We start from the raw sequence: 17,982 nt of genomic DNA, 5'->3' as shown, positions 1-17,982 counted from the left end.
CATGTATTAATTTATTTCTGAGATAGGTAATATATGATATAGAATTGAGACTTGGTGATGAAGTGAACTTCCCTGGGTCACATAACTTTTTTTTTTTTTTTTTTTTTTTTTTTTTTTGAGGCTGGGGTTAAGTGACTTGCCCAGGGTCACACATCTAGGATGTGTTAAGTGTCTGAGACCAGATTTGAACTCAGGTCCTCCTGAATTCAGGGCTGGTGCTCTATCCACTGCACCACCTAGCTGCCCCAGTCACATAACTTTTAGTAATACATAATGAAACCTGTAGTACTATTAATATTAAGCTACACATTTGATAGGCATTAATATTATGTATAAGGCCAATCAGAAAACCTTTCATTTTAATTGTTTTTGAACATTAGTTCAAACATTATTGTTTGAATTATGAAACATTAGTTTCATTATTAGTCTATCACCTACGTAAGTATAACAAGGGTAAAGTCATTATTTCTTTATGGCTAACGAAATTTCTGTCATATTCAAACAGTAGTAATTGATGAACTATTCTCACTATAGCACTGGGCTGAAAATGTACTGCCCACAATAGCCTTTTATAAGTAAATCCCTGCTGACCTTATTTTGCTTTCTTTGTCTTTGATATTTGCTTGTATAAATTGAATGCAGAAATTGAAGATGCCTTTGTTTTAATGAAAATTCAATAGTTAAGTTTTTCTTTAAAGATATGGATTTTCTATCTTGTTTCTTACATTAAAGAAAAAAAATGTAGTTTCAGAAAGATTTGACAGTATTCACACAAGCAGTTGATGTCTTTTTTCATGTCCTTGATCATCCCTCCTTGAATGTTTAAAGCTTACCCAGCTATTGTGTAAAAAGACAGACTGTTGTGCAGTTGTGTTATTTCATGCTCAATAAGTATTTTTTAAAATGTTTTTATTTAATTTTATTCAAAGAGTTCTTAAATAAATTATGAGACATTTTACTGTGATGGTGATGATGACATGAAACAGTATGACATAACTGATATTAATGATGGATATGGAGCAAGGACAATTTGTGGACAAAAATCTTTCCTCTGACTTGCATTAAGAAAATGGACCAATCATTTAACTTAATAGATGAATTTTTCACACTCATTTAAATTTTGGAATTACCTTATATAATAGTAATGCATTACATTTTTAAAAATCAGATTTCCTCAATCCCTTTATTACTTTATTTCAAATATTTGGTCAAAACAAATACTGAAAAAAAATCCAGTAAATTAAGAATAGCTTTTTATTTGGATCTTTTATTCAATACAGCACATCATCAGTACAAGTGATAAATTAGAACTAAGGACTAGCAATATTTATTTTCAACTGGCTGTTCTAACAATACATTTTTACAGACCAGCAGTAACAATACTAGTCTGAAGGATGATGACTTGTCACTTTAAAATAAAAGAAAAGCTTTAATTCTTTCCTTCCTTTCTGAAAACAGTATAGTACAAGTTGGTGTTAAACAAGTTGGCAACTCTCAAACACTTTCACATGGCAAATCTAAGCTTATTTATTGTCAGACACAGAAGTTGAAACTATTTTTATCCAAATTACAGCCATGAAGTTTTTCTAGGAGACCTTTATTTCATGAAAGGCTGACAGAAGCAATTTCACAATACAATTTTTATTAATTACAATGGAACCTTTCAGCTGCTGGAACCAATGAATCCACAGAGAAGTATTTTTTGAAAGAAGGTACATAATTCAAATGCTTGTACACTTTTGAATTGTTACTTTACATCTAACAGCAGTTGTTTATTGATAGCTTGTGATTTAAGAGCAATAGAGAAAGTTAGGATCCCCCAACTTATCCAATGATATATATTCCATATATAAAATTTTAAGCTAATTCTATTTTTATGTCAGAAAAGTGTGGTTCATCTCTCCAAGGAGAATACATTTGAAAATTTAGAAATAATTTAATTTTGGCTACAGGAATTGATTTTTCCCCAAGTAATTATTTTTGCTTTCCTTTGATTTGGTGATATGGTTTACTTAGGTTTTTGGTTTTTTTTTTTTAAAGAAATAATCCATGAGCAGCTAGATGGCACAGTGGCTAGGGCACTGAAATCAGGAGGATCTGAGTTCAAATGTGGTCTCAGACACTTAACACTTCCTAGCTGTGTGACCCTGGGCAAGTCACTTAACCCCAATTGTCTCAGCAAAAAAAAAAAAAAAAAAAAAAAAAAAAAAATTCACCCTTACTGATACTTTGAAGGAAATTTTAAAACAGTTTCACAATTATTAATATCTTCCCCAAATTCTATTTATTACATATTAAAATGTTAATATTAGCCTTTAATTATTATAGTATAATATTATTTAAGAAGATCTTGCCTTTCAATTTTATATTTTCTCATTATGAAATGACATTGTGGTCATATCTGATTATCTAATAAAATATATTATCTTAAATACAATAATTTTGAATATAATTTACTAATTGGTGTTTATGGGATTGTTAACTTCTTGTTATCCAAGCCAAAAGGAACCTAAAAAGCCTCCAAGTTTCAGTTTTCTTGCAGCCCTTTTTTGTTGTAAATGTGTCTATAATATATTTGGCCTGCAATAATCATGTGACTGCAAACTTTTGGGCTGTGCCTGAACTGGTATCAGGAAATAAGTTCAAGAGAAAAAAGAAATAAAAACATTTAATGGGCAACTGCAGGAAGATGATTTAAAGGACAAGATTGCCTCTTATCTGACTTAAGCCAGATAATAAAATGAAGGGAAGTTTTGAGAAATACTATAATTAGACTTAAAGTTAAGTTGGTGAATTCCTGCTTGTTCTATTCTTTTTATCATTGATTTTAGATCTAATGAATATGTATTTCAATTACACAGAAATACAGCATGTGGTCAGAATTGAAGGTCCTTTGTTAGTGTTTAAAAGAAAATAATTAAAAAACAGGGATAGTTTCTGTGAAAAGACTTAAGAAACAATCTTATCTAGACTGAGGGAAGGCTAAACATGGCAGCAGGTGAAATTCCAATAAACTAGAATAAACTTGAAAATGTACAGAAAATCCTTGCTATCTAAAGTATCAGACCTTTAATTATTGATATGCATTACATGTTTTGCCATGCATGTAACACACTGTTCTTATTCCTGGTTTCTTGGCATTCAACTTCTATAATTTTTTTGGGGGGGGGGAAGCTAGACATCTTAATTATAAATAAGTTGATAAAGCTATACAAATCTCATTAGACTTCATAATTGTATAATAATTATAATCATTGTCCATTTTTCTAGGATTTTCTATATCATCATTCTTAATAGAGATCATCCTAGGAAAAAACTAACCAGTGACATCATGCTGTTTTTATTAGGTTTTCATAATTATTCAAATAAGTGCTTTCACTTTTTGTACAGAACAGTAACAAATGGCATAGGCAATCACTGAAATAACATCATTGGTACAAAATTCATATTGTTAAATTGTACCTTATCTAGCATAATAGTTTAAATCTACCCTTTGAAACATTTTTTTTTTGCATGTACACAAAAAAGGTTTAAAACATTAAGAATCATAGTACAAAAATCATACAATACATGAAAACCCACAAACCATAAATACAAGAAGATACATGCACAGAAAAGCCAGTAAAGCATAGAGCCTGTGGGATATTTAATTTTATTTGTATTCATTGTGGTATGACATGTTTTTCCTAACTCAGAGAGGAAAAGAGTACATTCTCAAGAAACTTTGAACACTGTCCACTGCATTGAATGAATTTAAATTAAAATGCTCACTGCTTATACAGACAGCAGCAAAAAAGTAAGCAAAAAACTTACAACACATTCCTTTTTAATAGATCAAAAAGGTTTCCAAGGCAATGTTATTATTATTACTATACCACAGTCCCCAGCATAACAGAGCTGTAACAGGAGAGTAAAATGTGGAATAGAAGAGGGCTTTCATCCAGTTCGCTGTTTAGGTACTTTTCTTTTCATCACCCAATAAATTCACAGTAGCTTTCTTGGCTGTTGTGGAGTGAAAAAGAGAGAACAAATGACTTTGTCATATAGGATATGTGTTTTAGCTAACAAAACGTGGGTGATTATATTTCAAGTATAGTAAGACACAATGGTAGATAGTCAGGATTAAAACGCCTTGCAAAAACCAAAGACATTGATGAAATTCACCAAAAGAATACATTATAAAAATTTCAAAGATGAGAAGTGACATGAAAATGATCTAGTTCTACTCACTTCTTTTAGAGAATCCAGCTTTGAAACCATTTTTAATTGTATTTTTAAATATCTCTAAGAGTGAAAGGTCTTAAAGAAATTAAAGCTACCTACAGTCATATAAAAATGCTCTAAATCATTACTGGTTAGAGAAATGCAAAAAACAACTCTGAAATATCATCTCAATCTATTAGACTGGAAAAGGAAAATGATAAATGCTGAAGGGAATGTGGGAAACCAGGGACACTAATACAGTTTTGGTGAAGCTGTGAAGTGCTCCAACCATTCTGGAGAGTAATTTGGAACTATGCCCAAAGAGCTATAAAAATGCTTATCAACTTTAATAAAGCAATATTGCTATTTCCCAAAGAGTTTTTTAAAATGAGGAGGGGGAAACGAGTTATTTGCACAAAAATATTTATGGCAGCTTTTTTTGTGGTGGTTAAGAGTTAGACTTTAAAGAGATTTCCATCAATTTGGGAATGGCTAAACAAACTGTGGTATATGATTTTGACAGACTATTTTGGGGCTATTAGAAATGACAAAAAGATGATTTCAGAAAAATCTGGAAATATTTATATGAATTGATGCAAAATGAAGTGAGCAAAAACCACAGTAGTAGCAATATTGTATAATGAAGAACTATGAATGATTTAGTTATTTTCAGCAATACAATGATCTAAGACAATTTCAAAAAGGCCAGTGATAAAACATGCTAATTTTCTCTTTTATTATTTCTTTCTTTTTTTTTTTTAATTATTTCTTTCTTCCTTTCTCAAGTCTTCTAGTACAAAATAACAAGTATGGAAATATTTTTACATGGTTGCCCATGTACAATCTTTAACAGATTGCTTACCATCTCAGGAAGGGGAAAGGGGAGAGAATGATAGAATTTAGAACTCAAAACTTTAAAAAAGATTGTTTTACTATGTAATTGGGGAAAAAATTAAGATATTAAAAACAAACACTATAAAAAAGAAGTCCAGGTGTTATTGATAAAGGCTAAGAAAAGCTTCTGTTTGATGGTTATAGGGACTAATTTCAGCACAATTCCACATATACTTAAATAAATCTGTCTTACCTTCTTTAGTGATGGCATCTGCAGTCTCTTTGGCTTTATCTTTCAGGTCCTTCACCACACTATCCATTTGGGATTCGTGCTTCAAGAAGAAGGGGCGGATGATACGCTTATACAGCATTTCAGCACCATTTGAAGGGCTGGGGGCCATACACCACAATAGGAAGCCACACTGTGTATAGTCAAGAATCAAATTTAGTGACAAAGTTAGACCAGCACAATAAAAGCTTGTAACTCCTGTTGTTTAATATTTTTCACATAATTTTACCACTACTTACATTTGCAAAAATTTATTCCTAGTGTTTTTTTAAAATTATTATTATGAATAGAAAGTTGAGGTGTGAAAATGAGGGTAAGAATTAATTTGGAAGAGAGATTAAAATCCAGCTGCTAAATGACTTTTAATTAAGACTACATTCTAGTAATGACAATGGCAATTGCCATTATTTTCTAATCATGGAAGTTAACTGCAAAAATATCCAGAACTAGTATTAAGTAAAGTATTATAAAAGTCAATTAAAAAAAAACAAATCCTACTGTTAATGTTATAATAGTCTTAACAACAAAACAATGTCCTATGCAATATCAGTTAATCCACACCTTTCAAACTCTAAAATGGGCTTCCCAAACACTCCTATTTTGTCCAATGCTGTCAGGATGGAAGATGATTCTAATTTTAATATGTAGCTCTGGGAGAATATTGACTGTCTGATATTCCTGCAGAAAAGTTCTTCAAAGATGCTCTCTGTATCGTGATGCAGGACTCACCTACCCCAAACATTTTATAACAAAGTTGTTATTGATGAAGTTCTGGATCAATCAAGGGGGTATAATGGCACTGAGGCCTTCCTCACTGAAGATGATGTCTATCTCATGACAGTAGGTGCTGTGGGCCATTCTGATTTTTCAAACCAATGGGAAAGCCAGAACATTCTTCTCTAGAAGCCAAATGGTAACTTTCCACATAAGCTTGTGAACTCTATGAAGGATAGGGAACAGATCTGTTCATTTTTCATGAGGGCTTCCATTTTTAAAAAATAAGTTTATAGGAATTGGATTGATATAGAAGAATTCTAATAACTGGGAGGAGATCCAGGATGATGATCTCAAAGTGAAATCAACATATTTCTGGAATCTATAAACCAGCTCCAAGAATTGGCTGTCATTCCGATCAGTTTCCAGAATAATACCAGTCAGTTTGTATATGATCACATCCTGTGGGCTCTTTTCTTCAAATGGTTTGCTAATTCTGAGTTTTCATGCTTCTTTTCCTGCACAGATTGGCAAAGGCCTGGAAACTGGGCTATTCTCAGCTAGTACCTCTATACTGAGTTCTTCCACCTGCCACTGCTTCCTGTAATACCATCCTCCTCCACTTGCTAATACTAGAAATGGGATGGGGGTTGTGGACTGGGAAGAAAGATTCTCCTGCACCTGTGTGTTTGTGTGTTTGTGTGTGTGTGTGTGTGTGTGTGTGTGTGTGTGTGTGTGTATGTGTGTGCATTCGCATGCACACACCTACTTTCTAGTCCTCCAATGCCTTTTTGGGGACCACCACAGGATCGCCGGGCTGCTGGAATTACCACCTTCCTCCTCCCACTTTGGTAAGCTTGACTCTAGGTTCTGTGACACTGCTCTTCTCAACTTTTTGACTATTCCTATTCAATCTCTTTTACTGGATCTTCAATTAATTGATACCCACTAACTATATGTCCTTTCTGTCTTGGGTCCTTTGCATTCTCCCTCTATCCTATTTCAGTTGATGCTCCCAACAGCTGTCATAGTTTCAAACATTATTTCTATGCAAATGATCCTCAAATCTGTATTTCCAGTCCTAATCTGTCTCCAATCTCCTTTTTCCAACTGCTTATTATCATCTATCTGTCTGTCTATCTATTTAATTATAACATTTTACTCTCAATATGGAGCTCATTATTCCTTGGAATACTATCCTTTCTGTTACTCAGACTCTCAACCTTATTATGTCAATTGTCTCAACCTCAAGTGTTCTTCTCAATTCTCTCACTCCTCCAACCCCTACATCATCTTTTTTTTTTTCCCCCCCTGAGGCTGGGGTTAAGTGACTTGCCCAGGGTCACACAGCTAGGAAGTGTTAAGTGTCTGAGACCAGATTTGAACTCGGGTCCTCCTGACTTCAGGGCTGGTGCTCTATCCACTGCACCACCTAGCTGCCCCTCTACATCATCTTTTAAGTTAAAAAGTGGCTAAGATCAGGAGCATAATCAAAAAATGCTTCATTAAGGACATCCATTCAGTGAATATTATTTGGATAATGACACACTGAACAGATTGCTGAATCATACAAAAATTGTTTGTGGAAACTGAAAAATGCTTCTTTTTTTTTTTTAAGTTAAATGTTATTGTTTTCCATTAAAAAAAATCAATTTTCTCTCTTCTGCGTTCCACACAATCTTTAGTAGGGGAATGGAATCTTGTAACAAATATGTTCAACTAAGCAAAACAAATTCCATCATTGGCTATATCCGGAAAATAATTGTCTCATTCTTTACCCTGAGTCCATCATCCTTTGTTAGGGGATGAGTAATATGCTTTGTCATCTGTCCTCTGGAATCATGTTTGGTAAGTTCTTAAATATTTCAAAATAACTATACTGCTTCTTAAGGAGCCTTGACATGTATATGCAAGGAAATAGAAGAAATTGTGCAACATCATTTTAGGTGTGAAAATGTATCACTTATAGGGTATCTAGCATGATATGAATTTAAGCCATTATTTCTAGAATTCTATACCAGTAGCTTATTACCTTCCATGGACTAAAAGAAAACAAATCCCCATGATTCTGGAAATATCATGATTGAATTCTTCACTACTCTAGTACTAGAATCAGATTTTTATCATAGACAAAATTGTTGTCCATAGTTGCTCAGGGATAACATCAATTCATAAAAATCTAAGAGCAATGGTATAATAGACATAGCCATATAAAATGCTCAATTTTCAACTTATGTAGAACAAAAAGTTTTCAAAATATCAAGACTCAGAGAAGTCTTGATCAGAGAAGCTCAAAATCACGTGGGAAGAAGGGTGTTTGCAATGAGCTTACAAAGATGAATTTGCAGCCCATTCAACTGAAAAAAGGCTATTTAATATACTTGCACATATTTTTAGACTATTAAACCTAAAAGAATAATAGCAAAATAGTTCCAGGATCATTTCAATGAGATAGTTCTTTACATATATTGTCTCATTGTATGTGTGTATGTGTGTGTGTGTGTGTGTGTGTGTGTGTATTTTTACCACCCAGATAACTCTTTGCTGAGATGGTGTGTACCACATATATTGAGCTGAAACTAGTTTATATGTATCTCAAACTGGCCTAGCTTCAGCAACCTTCTGAGACAAAGATGTCTCTATGGTTACTTGCGTCTTTTCTGTAATGTCTGTAATGGCTTCTTCATGAAATCTTTGCTGGTCTGATTCATCTGCATTTATAACTTCTCTGAGAACTATCAGCGTCTTTTCTATAAATGACCTTGCCCTTCAATTGTATCTTTCAAGCAATAGCATCATATTTAATTTTTCTCTTTGCATCCATAAAAATGGCAAACGCATTGAACATTTCCTTTTTTCTTCCTTTTAAATACTTGAAGCAGAAATCAAATCCACATCTCCCTGACTCAAGTCTAATGCTCCTATCTTCTCTGCAATGTACATACTGTGTACAACATTCTGTGCAATATGAATCTACATCACAAAAAAGATTTTAACCTACCAAAAACCAGATTCATGAAAACATTTATGTACTTCAAAAATGTTTAACAGAATCGTGAATGTAATCTGAGGCATTAAGTTTTCATAATTGCTATTAAATAAGAACATCTTCAGGAAAAGTTGAATTTTCATGAATATTTTCAATTGATTTATGTCCTGTGTTTATTGAAAAGGTTCAGTTTTGTCAACTGGTGAAAAGAATGCTTTTTTCCTATAATTTTGTAAACAGCATATATTTTATATTAAAATGGACTTTGAAATTTTCATTTTTTTAAACAAGGAATATAGACTATTTTGCTTGTGTAAGTATCAGAACAGATTAGAAATAAATGAATACTATATAGGCCACTTAAGATAGCAAAGTAAGAAGAAGCATGACTACTCTGACAAAGACCCAGGACTACCAAAATGAATAGTGATTGGGAAATCTTTCTATCTTCACTAAAAATGACATGCTTTTGCCTGTCTTTCTACAATCTCTCTCATTCTGATTATTCCCATCTTTTGCCTTCCTTGCCAACTTGCTGATGTGAGATAAAATCTCATGGTTGCTTTGATTTATATTTTTCTTTTCCGAAGCATTCTTTCATATGGTTGTTAATAGTTTGTGTAATGTTCTGTTGTCTCTCAGTTATAATCCCTCTCTGGGAAGAGGTTTCTTTTCTGTAAATCCTTTTCTCTGGGAGCAGGTTTCTTGGGACGCTTCTGGAACCTCCAGCCAGAGGAAAGGTAGGTTCCTAGTAAGGAACCTAATAAGTTTGTAATTCTTCCTTTGAGAACTGTTTGTTCATAACCTTTGATCTTACATATTTCTGTTACATATCATATATCTTGGGTTTCAAACCTTTATCAGAGATATTTGATTCAAAGATTTCCACATCCCCTCCCTCCATTTACCACTTCCTTTCTTATCCTTAGAAACATTAATTTTCAGTTTCACATAATCAAAAATTTCTCTTCTTTCTCTTTTTGCCTCTATGCCTTATTTGACTAATATTTCATCACTTACTCATTATCTAGTAAAGGTATATGATCTGCTTTTCTTCTGATTTGTTTAGTTTTATGATCTTCAATGACCTGTGAGGTTGTAGTTTTAGATTTATGATCTAATATTCAGGTTATGTAAGCATTTTGCAGTTAAGATGTTGATTCAAGCGAAATTTCTGCTAGACTGCTTTCTAGGTTCCAAATAAGACTCAGCAGTTCTTATCAAGTATGAAATTCTTTTCTCAGTAACATATAGTTTAGAATTTATCACTTAGTTATTCAGTTCAATTATTTCTGATTTTACCTTGTCTATTTTGTTCTATTTACTTACTTTTCTATTTTTTTTAACCCACACCGAATGGTTTTTATAACAGCCTCTTTATAATTTAGTTTGGGGTCTAGAAGTTCTGATAAGCTATTAGTATAAAGAGAATTATTCTGGATATGCTATACCCATTCTTTGATTTGTATGTGCAGTTATCCAAAATAAGATAACAATCTTATGTGATAACAGTAATTTTGAGGCTTATCAAACATTTAAATTACAATAACCATTTGGATTTGGAAGTGTGAGCATTACTATCCCCATTTTACAGATAAGAAAACTGAGATCCAGAAAGATAAAATAATTTGACCAGTGAAACATAAGCAATAAATACAAGACCTAAGATTTGAACCCAGACCACCTGACTCTATGTTTAATCCTCTTTTCATTATACCATAATGCCAATCTGTTTTCTTTCTACTATACTTTCATTATCACCCATCATTTGCAATGTGACAATAGAAATATAAAATGATTTTAATATTAAGACAAACTAGTATCAGTAGAAAGCAAAGTCTGCTGTAAAACAATCATTTAATGCATCCCAAAGCCAGCTATAAATGTACAAGGACAATCTTGTTTTGGATTATATTTATACCACTTCTACTCTCCAACAGTACAGATAAAGCTAGACCTTAGTGTGCTTTATATTTGGGCAAGTGGCCAGCGTTACATCTAAAATGTTCTATTTCAGAAACAGTGGTTTGAGTCAAGGGTAAGTGGTTTTTGTAAGGCTGAAAGGACATTGTGTCCTACAGCATATGAGAAAAGCCTTCATGAAAAGAGCTAAGCTTGTTTTCATTATGGAAAAATAAATTAAAGTCACTACCATTAAAGATACTCCTTAAGGGCTACTGTTTTATCTGAAATTATTTGAAATGCTTTACTTCAATGAATATATATAGAAGATTAAGAAACACATTTGTGATTTTTTTGCCTTATTGTAAAATTAATTTTAACAAAATGAAAGAAGCAAATTCCCTGAGTCTAGAATCAACTTTATCAAATTTAGAAGAAATAAATTCTAAGAAATTGGATATATTTCTTATTTTTAAAAAATAGATTTTTTTTCTTGACACCATTGAAAGTAGCAAGAAGGATATGAAAAAATTACTATCTGTCATTACTCTATGACAATTAAAAGCTAAGGGTCTACTCACTGCAATGTCCGTAAGTGAAAACAGTAAAAATGCCAGAGATAGTGCAATTCATGGATAGATTATATTGGAGTCAGAAAGACCCAGATTTGAAACTATGATACTTAAAAGGTGGGCTAGTAACTCAGCTTTAAGTGAGAAACTTAACTTCTCTCAGCCTCAGTTTTCCTGTAAAATTAGGATAATCATAATTGGAATATCTACTTTAAATTTTAAAATTACATATATGCATGTATACATATATATGTATATGTATATACATATATATTTATAATGCTTAGCAAATTTTAAAACACAAATAGAAAATATTGGTCAAAATGGCAGTAGCCTTGACATGGTAAGTGTTAAGAAGTATCTTGGCCATGACTTAATTTCAGAAAATTTTTTTTGCCAACATCAGCAATAGAGAGCTCTAGGGCTGAATTCGAGAAGATTTGAGTTCAAATGATCCTTACAAAGCAATTACTTAACTTTTGTAAAATGTAGATAATAACACCTACCTACCAAGGTTTTTGTAAGGATCAAATAAGATAAATGTAAAATGCTTAGTACAGTGCCTGGCACATAGTAAGCTCTATATAAATTTTAATTATTATTACCACTTTTTGCATGAGACATTCATTAGAACCTTACTGAACCTCTTTGGCTACCAAAAACCTCAATTTTTATTTTTGTTTGTTTCTTAAAAAATTTTATCGATTTTTTTTTTACATTGCAGTTATTTCCAGATATATCTCCTTCTATAAACACTCATTCAGTCAATAAGTTTTCTTCAGTAACAAAGAAAAACTGTTAAGCAAAATCAGCATTTCTGTGAGCTTATGAAACTTTTTGTATCCTTCAGGAAAAGAAAAGAGGTCCTTTTTTCATAAATCTTATTTTTAAAAATCATACAAGATCATTGAAATAGGAAGTCATTTACATCTAAGACAAGAGAACAGAATTACTCTATGTCAAATTCCAACTTTTCTATTAATAGAACTGAACTGGGAGAGACTCCAAGAGAGACTTCTTTAATGTTCACTTTAGTGTAGTGATTACATAATACTTTTAAAAACGAAGAAGAGAAGAACCATTAAGAGATACTTATTTCTTTTTTTTTTTTTTTCCTCTGAGGCTGGGGTTAAGTGACTTGCCCAGGGTCACACAGTTAGGAAGTGTTAAGTGTCTGAGATCAGATTTGAACTCCGGTCCTCCTGAACTCAAGGCTGGTACTCTATCCACTGCGCCACCTAGCTACCCCAAGAGATACTTATTTCACAAGCTACAGAGTATTATTTTAAATGTAATTGTCCACTTCAACTCTTCAGGAGCAGAAGAGGAATTATTTGTTTCTAGATTCTATAGGAGAAATCCTATGTGTATCAAAGCTGTTTTATATAGTCAGAAAACTAGTCAAGAAATTTTTGTGCTTCACTGATTTCAGAAAATCTTGGAAAGACTTACATGAACTGATGCTGAATGAAGTGAGCAAAACCAGGAGAATATTTCACACATTAACAGCAAGACTGTGTGATGATCATTTATGACAGATTTAGGTTTTCTCAGCAATACAGTGATACAAGCCTGTTCCAACTGACTTGGGATGGAAAATGCCATCTGCATCCAGAGGAAGAGCTGTGAACACTGAAGCATACTATTTTCACCTTTTTTTCCTTTCTCATGGTTTTCCCTTTTTGTTCTGATTTTTTTCTGCTTCATGATTTTTCATGACTAATATGAAACTATATTTTAAATAATTGTACATGTACAACTTGTATCGGACTGCTTGCTGTCTTGGGGAGGGAGAAAAAAAAAACTTTGGAACTCAAATAATCTCACAAAAATAAAGGTTGAAAACTATGGTTACATGTAATTGGAAAAAAATAAAATACTATTAAGGAAAAAAAAGAAATGTTTGTGCTTAATAACACTCAATATGTGCCAGTTCTTGTGCTAAGCCCTAAAAATACAAAGAAAAGCAGAAACAATGCTTGTCCTCGAGAAGCTCACATTTCTACTGGAGAGATTAGATGTAAATAAGTGGGTATATACAAGACATAGTATAGATGGGAAGTAATTTCAGAGAGGAAAGTGCTAGTTACTGGGGGGTGTAGTAGGGAGACAATGTAAAAGAATCCTGCAGAAGGTAGGGTTTGAGTTTAGTCTTGAAGGAATTTTAAGAGGCAAAAGTGAAGAAGCAGAACAAATGGGAGGAGAGCTAATGCAATGGCATCTAGAGGGGAAATTGTTGTCACGTATGAAGAACAACAAGCCGGCCAATTGGCTGAACAGAATGTGCAGAAAAGTAAAATGTGAGAATCTAAAAAGGCAGGAAAGGTCTAGATAAATAAGAGCTTGAAATGTCAAAGAGCTAAGTTTATATTTGATCCTGCAGGTTAACAGGCATAGAGATTTCTTCTCTTTCTGTGTAATTAAGGGTTGCCCAGATTTTCTTGAAAAACAGAAATTTTTTTCCTTGAAAGAGACCTCATGGACTATGTAATCTAACCTCATATACTATATAGATGAGGAAAATGAGACCAAAAAAATTAAAATTTTCCCAAAATTATCCAGCTAGTAAATGGCACAGCTGAGGTAAAGTTTCAGATCTTTTTCTAATTCTGTGCTCCTTCCACTGAGTCATGCTGCTCCTAACTTTATAGACTAGAATTCAACTAAATCACAGAACTGATCATCCTGGAGCTTGGGCAAGCATAGGTCCAGCCACAAAGCCCTGCTATGAACTCAACAACCTTGTTTGACTCTGTCTGGCCACAAGCATATAAATCAAGGCTCAGTCCCACCATTTTGAGACCCCTGACTAAGGACAGGAATACATAAGTGTCTGATCTGTTTTCTTGCTTATATATAAATTGTTTCCCTCACTTTAAAACTTGGCCATCCACAGGTTAGGGGCCAATTTGGTCCAGTTGATAAGGTCAAAAGTGGAAAGAAAAGGTCCCTTATACACCAAAATATTCATGTAACTTTTTGTAATAGCAAAGAATTGTAAACAGAGTAGATGACCGTTGATTGAAGAATGGTTAAATAAATTGAGGCAAATCAATTTAATGGAATACTAGTGCATCATAAAAAATGAAGAGAAGCTGTATAAATATATAAACATATATATTAACATATACTTTAACATATTTAACATGATTGGACTACCTGCCATCTAGGGGAGGGAGTAGAGGAAAAGAGTGAAAAAGTTGGAACAGAAGGTTTTGCAAGGGTCAATGCTGAAAAATTACCAATGCATATGTTTTGTAAATAAAAAGCTATAATAATAATTTAAAAATGAACAGAATGGAAAGACATATATGAACTGTCACAAAGGGAAGTAAATAGAACAAGGAAAACATATATGCAATGACTACACATATATAGAAGAAAAAAACCCCAAAAAGAAACCAAATATTGTATAATTAAAGTGTATTCCACCAAAAAGAAATAAGAAAATATTCTTCATCCCTTTCCAACAAAGGTGGAGAGGATTATGAATGTGAAATATTTCAAATAATATCAAACTCAACTGATGTGTTAGTTTTGCTTACTTGCATTTTTTTCCTCTTTAAAAAAATCCATTATAAATGATAGCTCTCTGCAGGGGAAAGGAAAAGTGATATATTCATAAAAAAAAGATAATATATATGGAATATTATTGTTCTGTAAGAAATGACCAACAGGATGATTTCAGAAAGGCTGGGAGAGACATGATGCTGAGTGAAATGAGCAGGACCAGGAGATCATTGTATACTTCAACAACAATACTATATGATGATCAGTTCTGATAGACGTGGCTCTCTTCAACAATGAGATGAACCAAATCAGTTCCAATAGAGCAGTAATGAATTGAACCAGCTATACCCAGTGAAAGAACTCTGGGAGATGACTATGAACCACTACATAGAATTCCCAATCACTCTATTTTTTTGTCTGCCTGCATTTTTTATTTCCTTCACAGGCTAATTGTACATTATTTCTTTTTTTTTTCTTTTTTTTTCTGAGGCTGGGGTTAAGTGACTTGCCCAGGGTCACAGAGCTAGGAAGTGTTAAGTGTCTGAGATCACATTTGAACTCGGGTCCTCCTGAATTCAAAGCTGGTGCTCTATCCACTGAGCCGCCTAGCTGCCCCTAATTGTACATTATTTCAAAGTCCAATTCTTTTTGTACAGCAAAACAACTGTTTGGACATGTATACACATATTGTATTTAATTTATATTTTAACATGTTTAACATGTATTGGTCAACCTGCCATCTGGGGGAGGAAGTGGGGGGAAGGAGGGGAAAAATTGGAACAAAAGGTTTGGCAATTGTCAATGCTGTAAAATTACCCATGCATATATCTGGTAAATAAAAACTATAACTTAAAAAATAAATAAATAAAAAATAAATGAATTGAAAAGACAGATAAAAAAAAGAAGATAACATAAACACAAAGGACATTAATAATTTTTAAAAAATGAATAATAAAACAATAAACTTATCAGTTTGGATAGGTATTATCTTATTTGTAAACCTAATGAATATTCCTCATATTAAAGCAAGACAAATACAATGAAGTCAGAAAATGAGTTAGGAAGGGAATTTTCAAATATCCTATTGGATTCAATTATGGATCCATATTATAACCCTTCAAATACTTTTGAATCTTCAAAATTGCTTTCAAGATGCTTTTTAGCATTTAATTTATTTTATTTGGTGGTAGAAATAATGACTAAACAGCAGATTACATAACCTTATATCAATGAAATCACAGATTTTGTCCTTATCCTAAATAAACCATTCTTTACTTAGAAATGTGGCAATTTGTTCTACTTAGTAAATGAGGAAGCTTGGAAAAAAAAGAAACAGCTTCCGATTAGGGCAAAGGGAATGGTAATGAGCTTCCTGATTACAGCTAGCACATAGTTGTTTTTGTTTTTTTCCCCCAAACTACTGTACCATATAATGGTAATACCACATTCTCCAGAAATAGTGGCTTATTCACTTGACTTCCACTCCCCATTTGGGAATATACATCAATGTCTTACTAAGAGAGCACATCAAACATTAAAGCCATTCTTATGTAGCTAGGCAATAATATGTAAGTCTGGATCATAGCAAATTTAGAACATAATTTATATCATGCCATAGAATTTTACATTCAACAAATATTTAAAAGTATCTTCTTATGAATGTTGTAGTTCTAAGATTTAAAAAAAAAGTCTTAGAGTCACTTTTCAATAAGACATTATAAAGAGATCTGCAAACAAGCATTTCTTAGACAAGTCATTAGTTAAATCTTACTGCTGCAGGGTTCATGGTCAGTGTTTTATTTTGGGAAACAAATCAAGATAAGTACCTAATTAGGGTAGACACTGAGCAAAGTAAAAATCAACATACCTTCAGCATGTAGTAGAAAGGGAACCATGACAGGAAAAGGTCAGAGAAGAATTCAGCTATACTGAAAACACCATATACTACCCAGTAGGTCAACCATTGTGTATCATCATCTTTGTTGGGACTCTCAATAGCTTTGATTCTGAAAGGAAAAACAATATGTGTCTTGTTGAGTCTCTATAATATATCCTCTACACTCTTATTTCCATAGATTGAACCCCAAACTGTTTAGAAATTTTACATATTTGTATGACATGTAAGTTTGTCATGAAGCAAGTAAACAGATCATTGCAACCTATCATAACCCCTGGAAATGGACAAATTATTATTGTAGTTAATGAACAGTTTTTATGAAGGGTTTTGTTTTTTTAATTTCCCATATTTCTTGGCATAGCCTTATACTATTCTTGTGACTGAATTCAGTTATGAAATAGAGAACTAAAAATTATTTTATTTCCCCAAAACATTCACCAAAGCTCACAAGGATTTTTCCCACTTCCTTGACATTTTGTCATGAAGGTATTCAGTAATGCCAAAATGATATTTAAGGTGGCTTTATTTCCAAGTAGGACATCATGATCTGACAAAGGCTATTCCTTTCACACAGTCTTATTGAAAATACACTTATTTTTATTGTTTTAATAAATGGTGCTAGAAAATCTGGGCTATAGGATCATAATAAGTATGTCCCCCAACCTGAAAATTTATCTCAAAGAACACATAAAACATTAGCATTATTTAAAACTTCTTTGTACTTTCCTGTGAAAAACAAAAAAAGGAAGAAAAGACTTACACGTATCCCTCACTTTATGGACCATAGGATCATAATTCAAGAGCTGAAAAGAACCCTAAAAAGCATCCAGTTCATCTTCCTCTTTAAAAAAATGTTAAACCAGGGAAATTAAGCTGCTTGTTGAAGATTACGCAGAGAAGTATCCAAGACGGGAGTCAAATCTTGATTCTAGAATCAGTGCTCTTTCTACAATATTAATTGCATCCTACTTGCAGTTATCTAATGTTAATCTGCAGCTAACTACCTTAAAATCAGGCAGTGAACATAAAGACAAAAATTTCACAATCAATTCTTTGCTAACATAGTTAACTT

The 17,982-nt window shown here is 32.7% G+C and overlaps 1 protein-coding gene and 1 pseudogene across 2 annotated transcripts in view; both read right to left on the bottom strand.

Annotated features, from left to right (window-relative positions):
* Positions 1 to 1,231: 1,231 nt before the first annotated feature.
* The window catches only part of REEP5 (receptor accessory protein 5), a 29,244-nt gene continuing 12,493 nt past the window's right edge, over positions 1,232 to 17,982 (bottom strand). Inside the window, exons 3-5 of one of the 2 annotated variants that reach the window (XM_074281443.1) lie at positions 16,881 to 17,019; positions 5,291 to 5,459; positions 1,232 to 4,002 (exon numbers count right to left, since the gene is read on the bottom strand). In XM_074281443.1, coding sequence (XP_074137544.1) covers positions 3,953 to 4,002; positions 5,291 to 5,459; positions 16,881 to 17,019 — 358 coding nt within the window. In that variant the 3' untranslated portion in view covers positions 1,232 to 3,952. Of the gene's footprint in view, positions 4,035 to 5,257; positions 5,460 to 16,880; positions 17,020 to 17,982 lie in introns of both variants that reach the window. The other variant, XM_074281442.1, reaches the window with a different exon arrangement.
* On the bottom strand, positions 5,477 to 16,799 carry LOC141552239 (inositol-tetrakisphosphate 1-kinase pseudogene; annotated as a pseudogene).

The sequence above is a fragment of the Sminthopsis crassicaudata genome, chromosome 1, assembly GCF_048593235.1.
Source record: "Sminthopsis crassicaudata isolate SCR6 chromosome 1, ASM4859323v1, whole genome shotgun sequence".
Classification (NCBI taxonomy): domain Eukaryota; kingdom Metazoa; phylum Chordata; class Mammalia; order Dasyuromorphia; family Dasyuridae; genus Sminthopsis; species Sminthopsis crassicaudata.
This window is presented reverse-complemented; position numbering and strand designations above follow the sequence as displayed.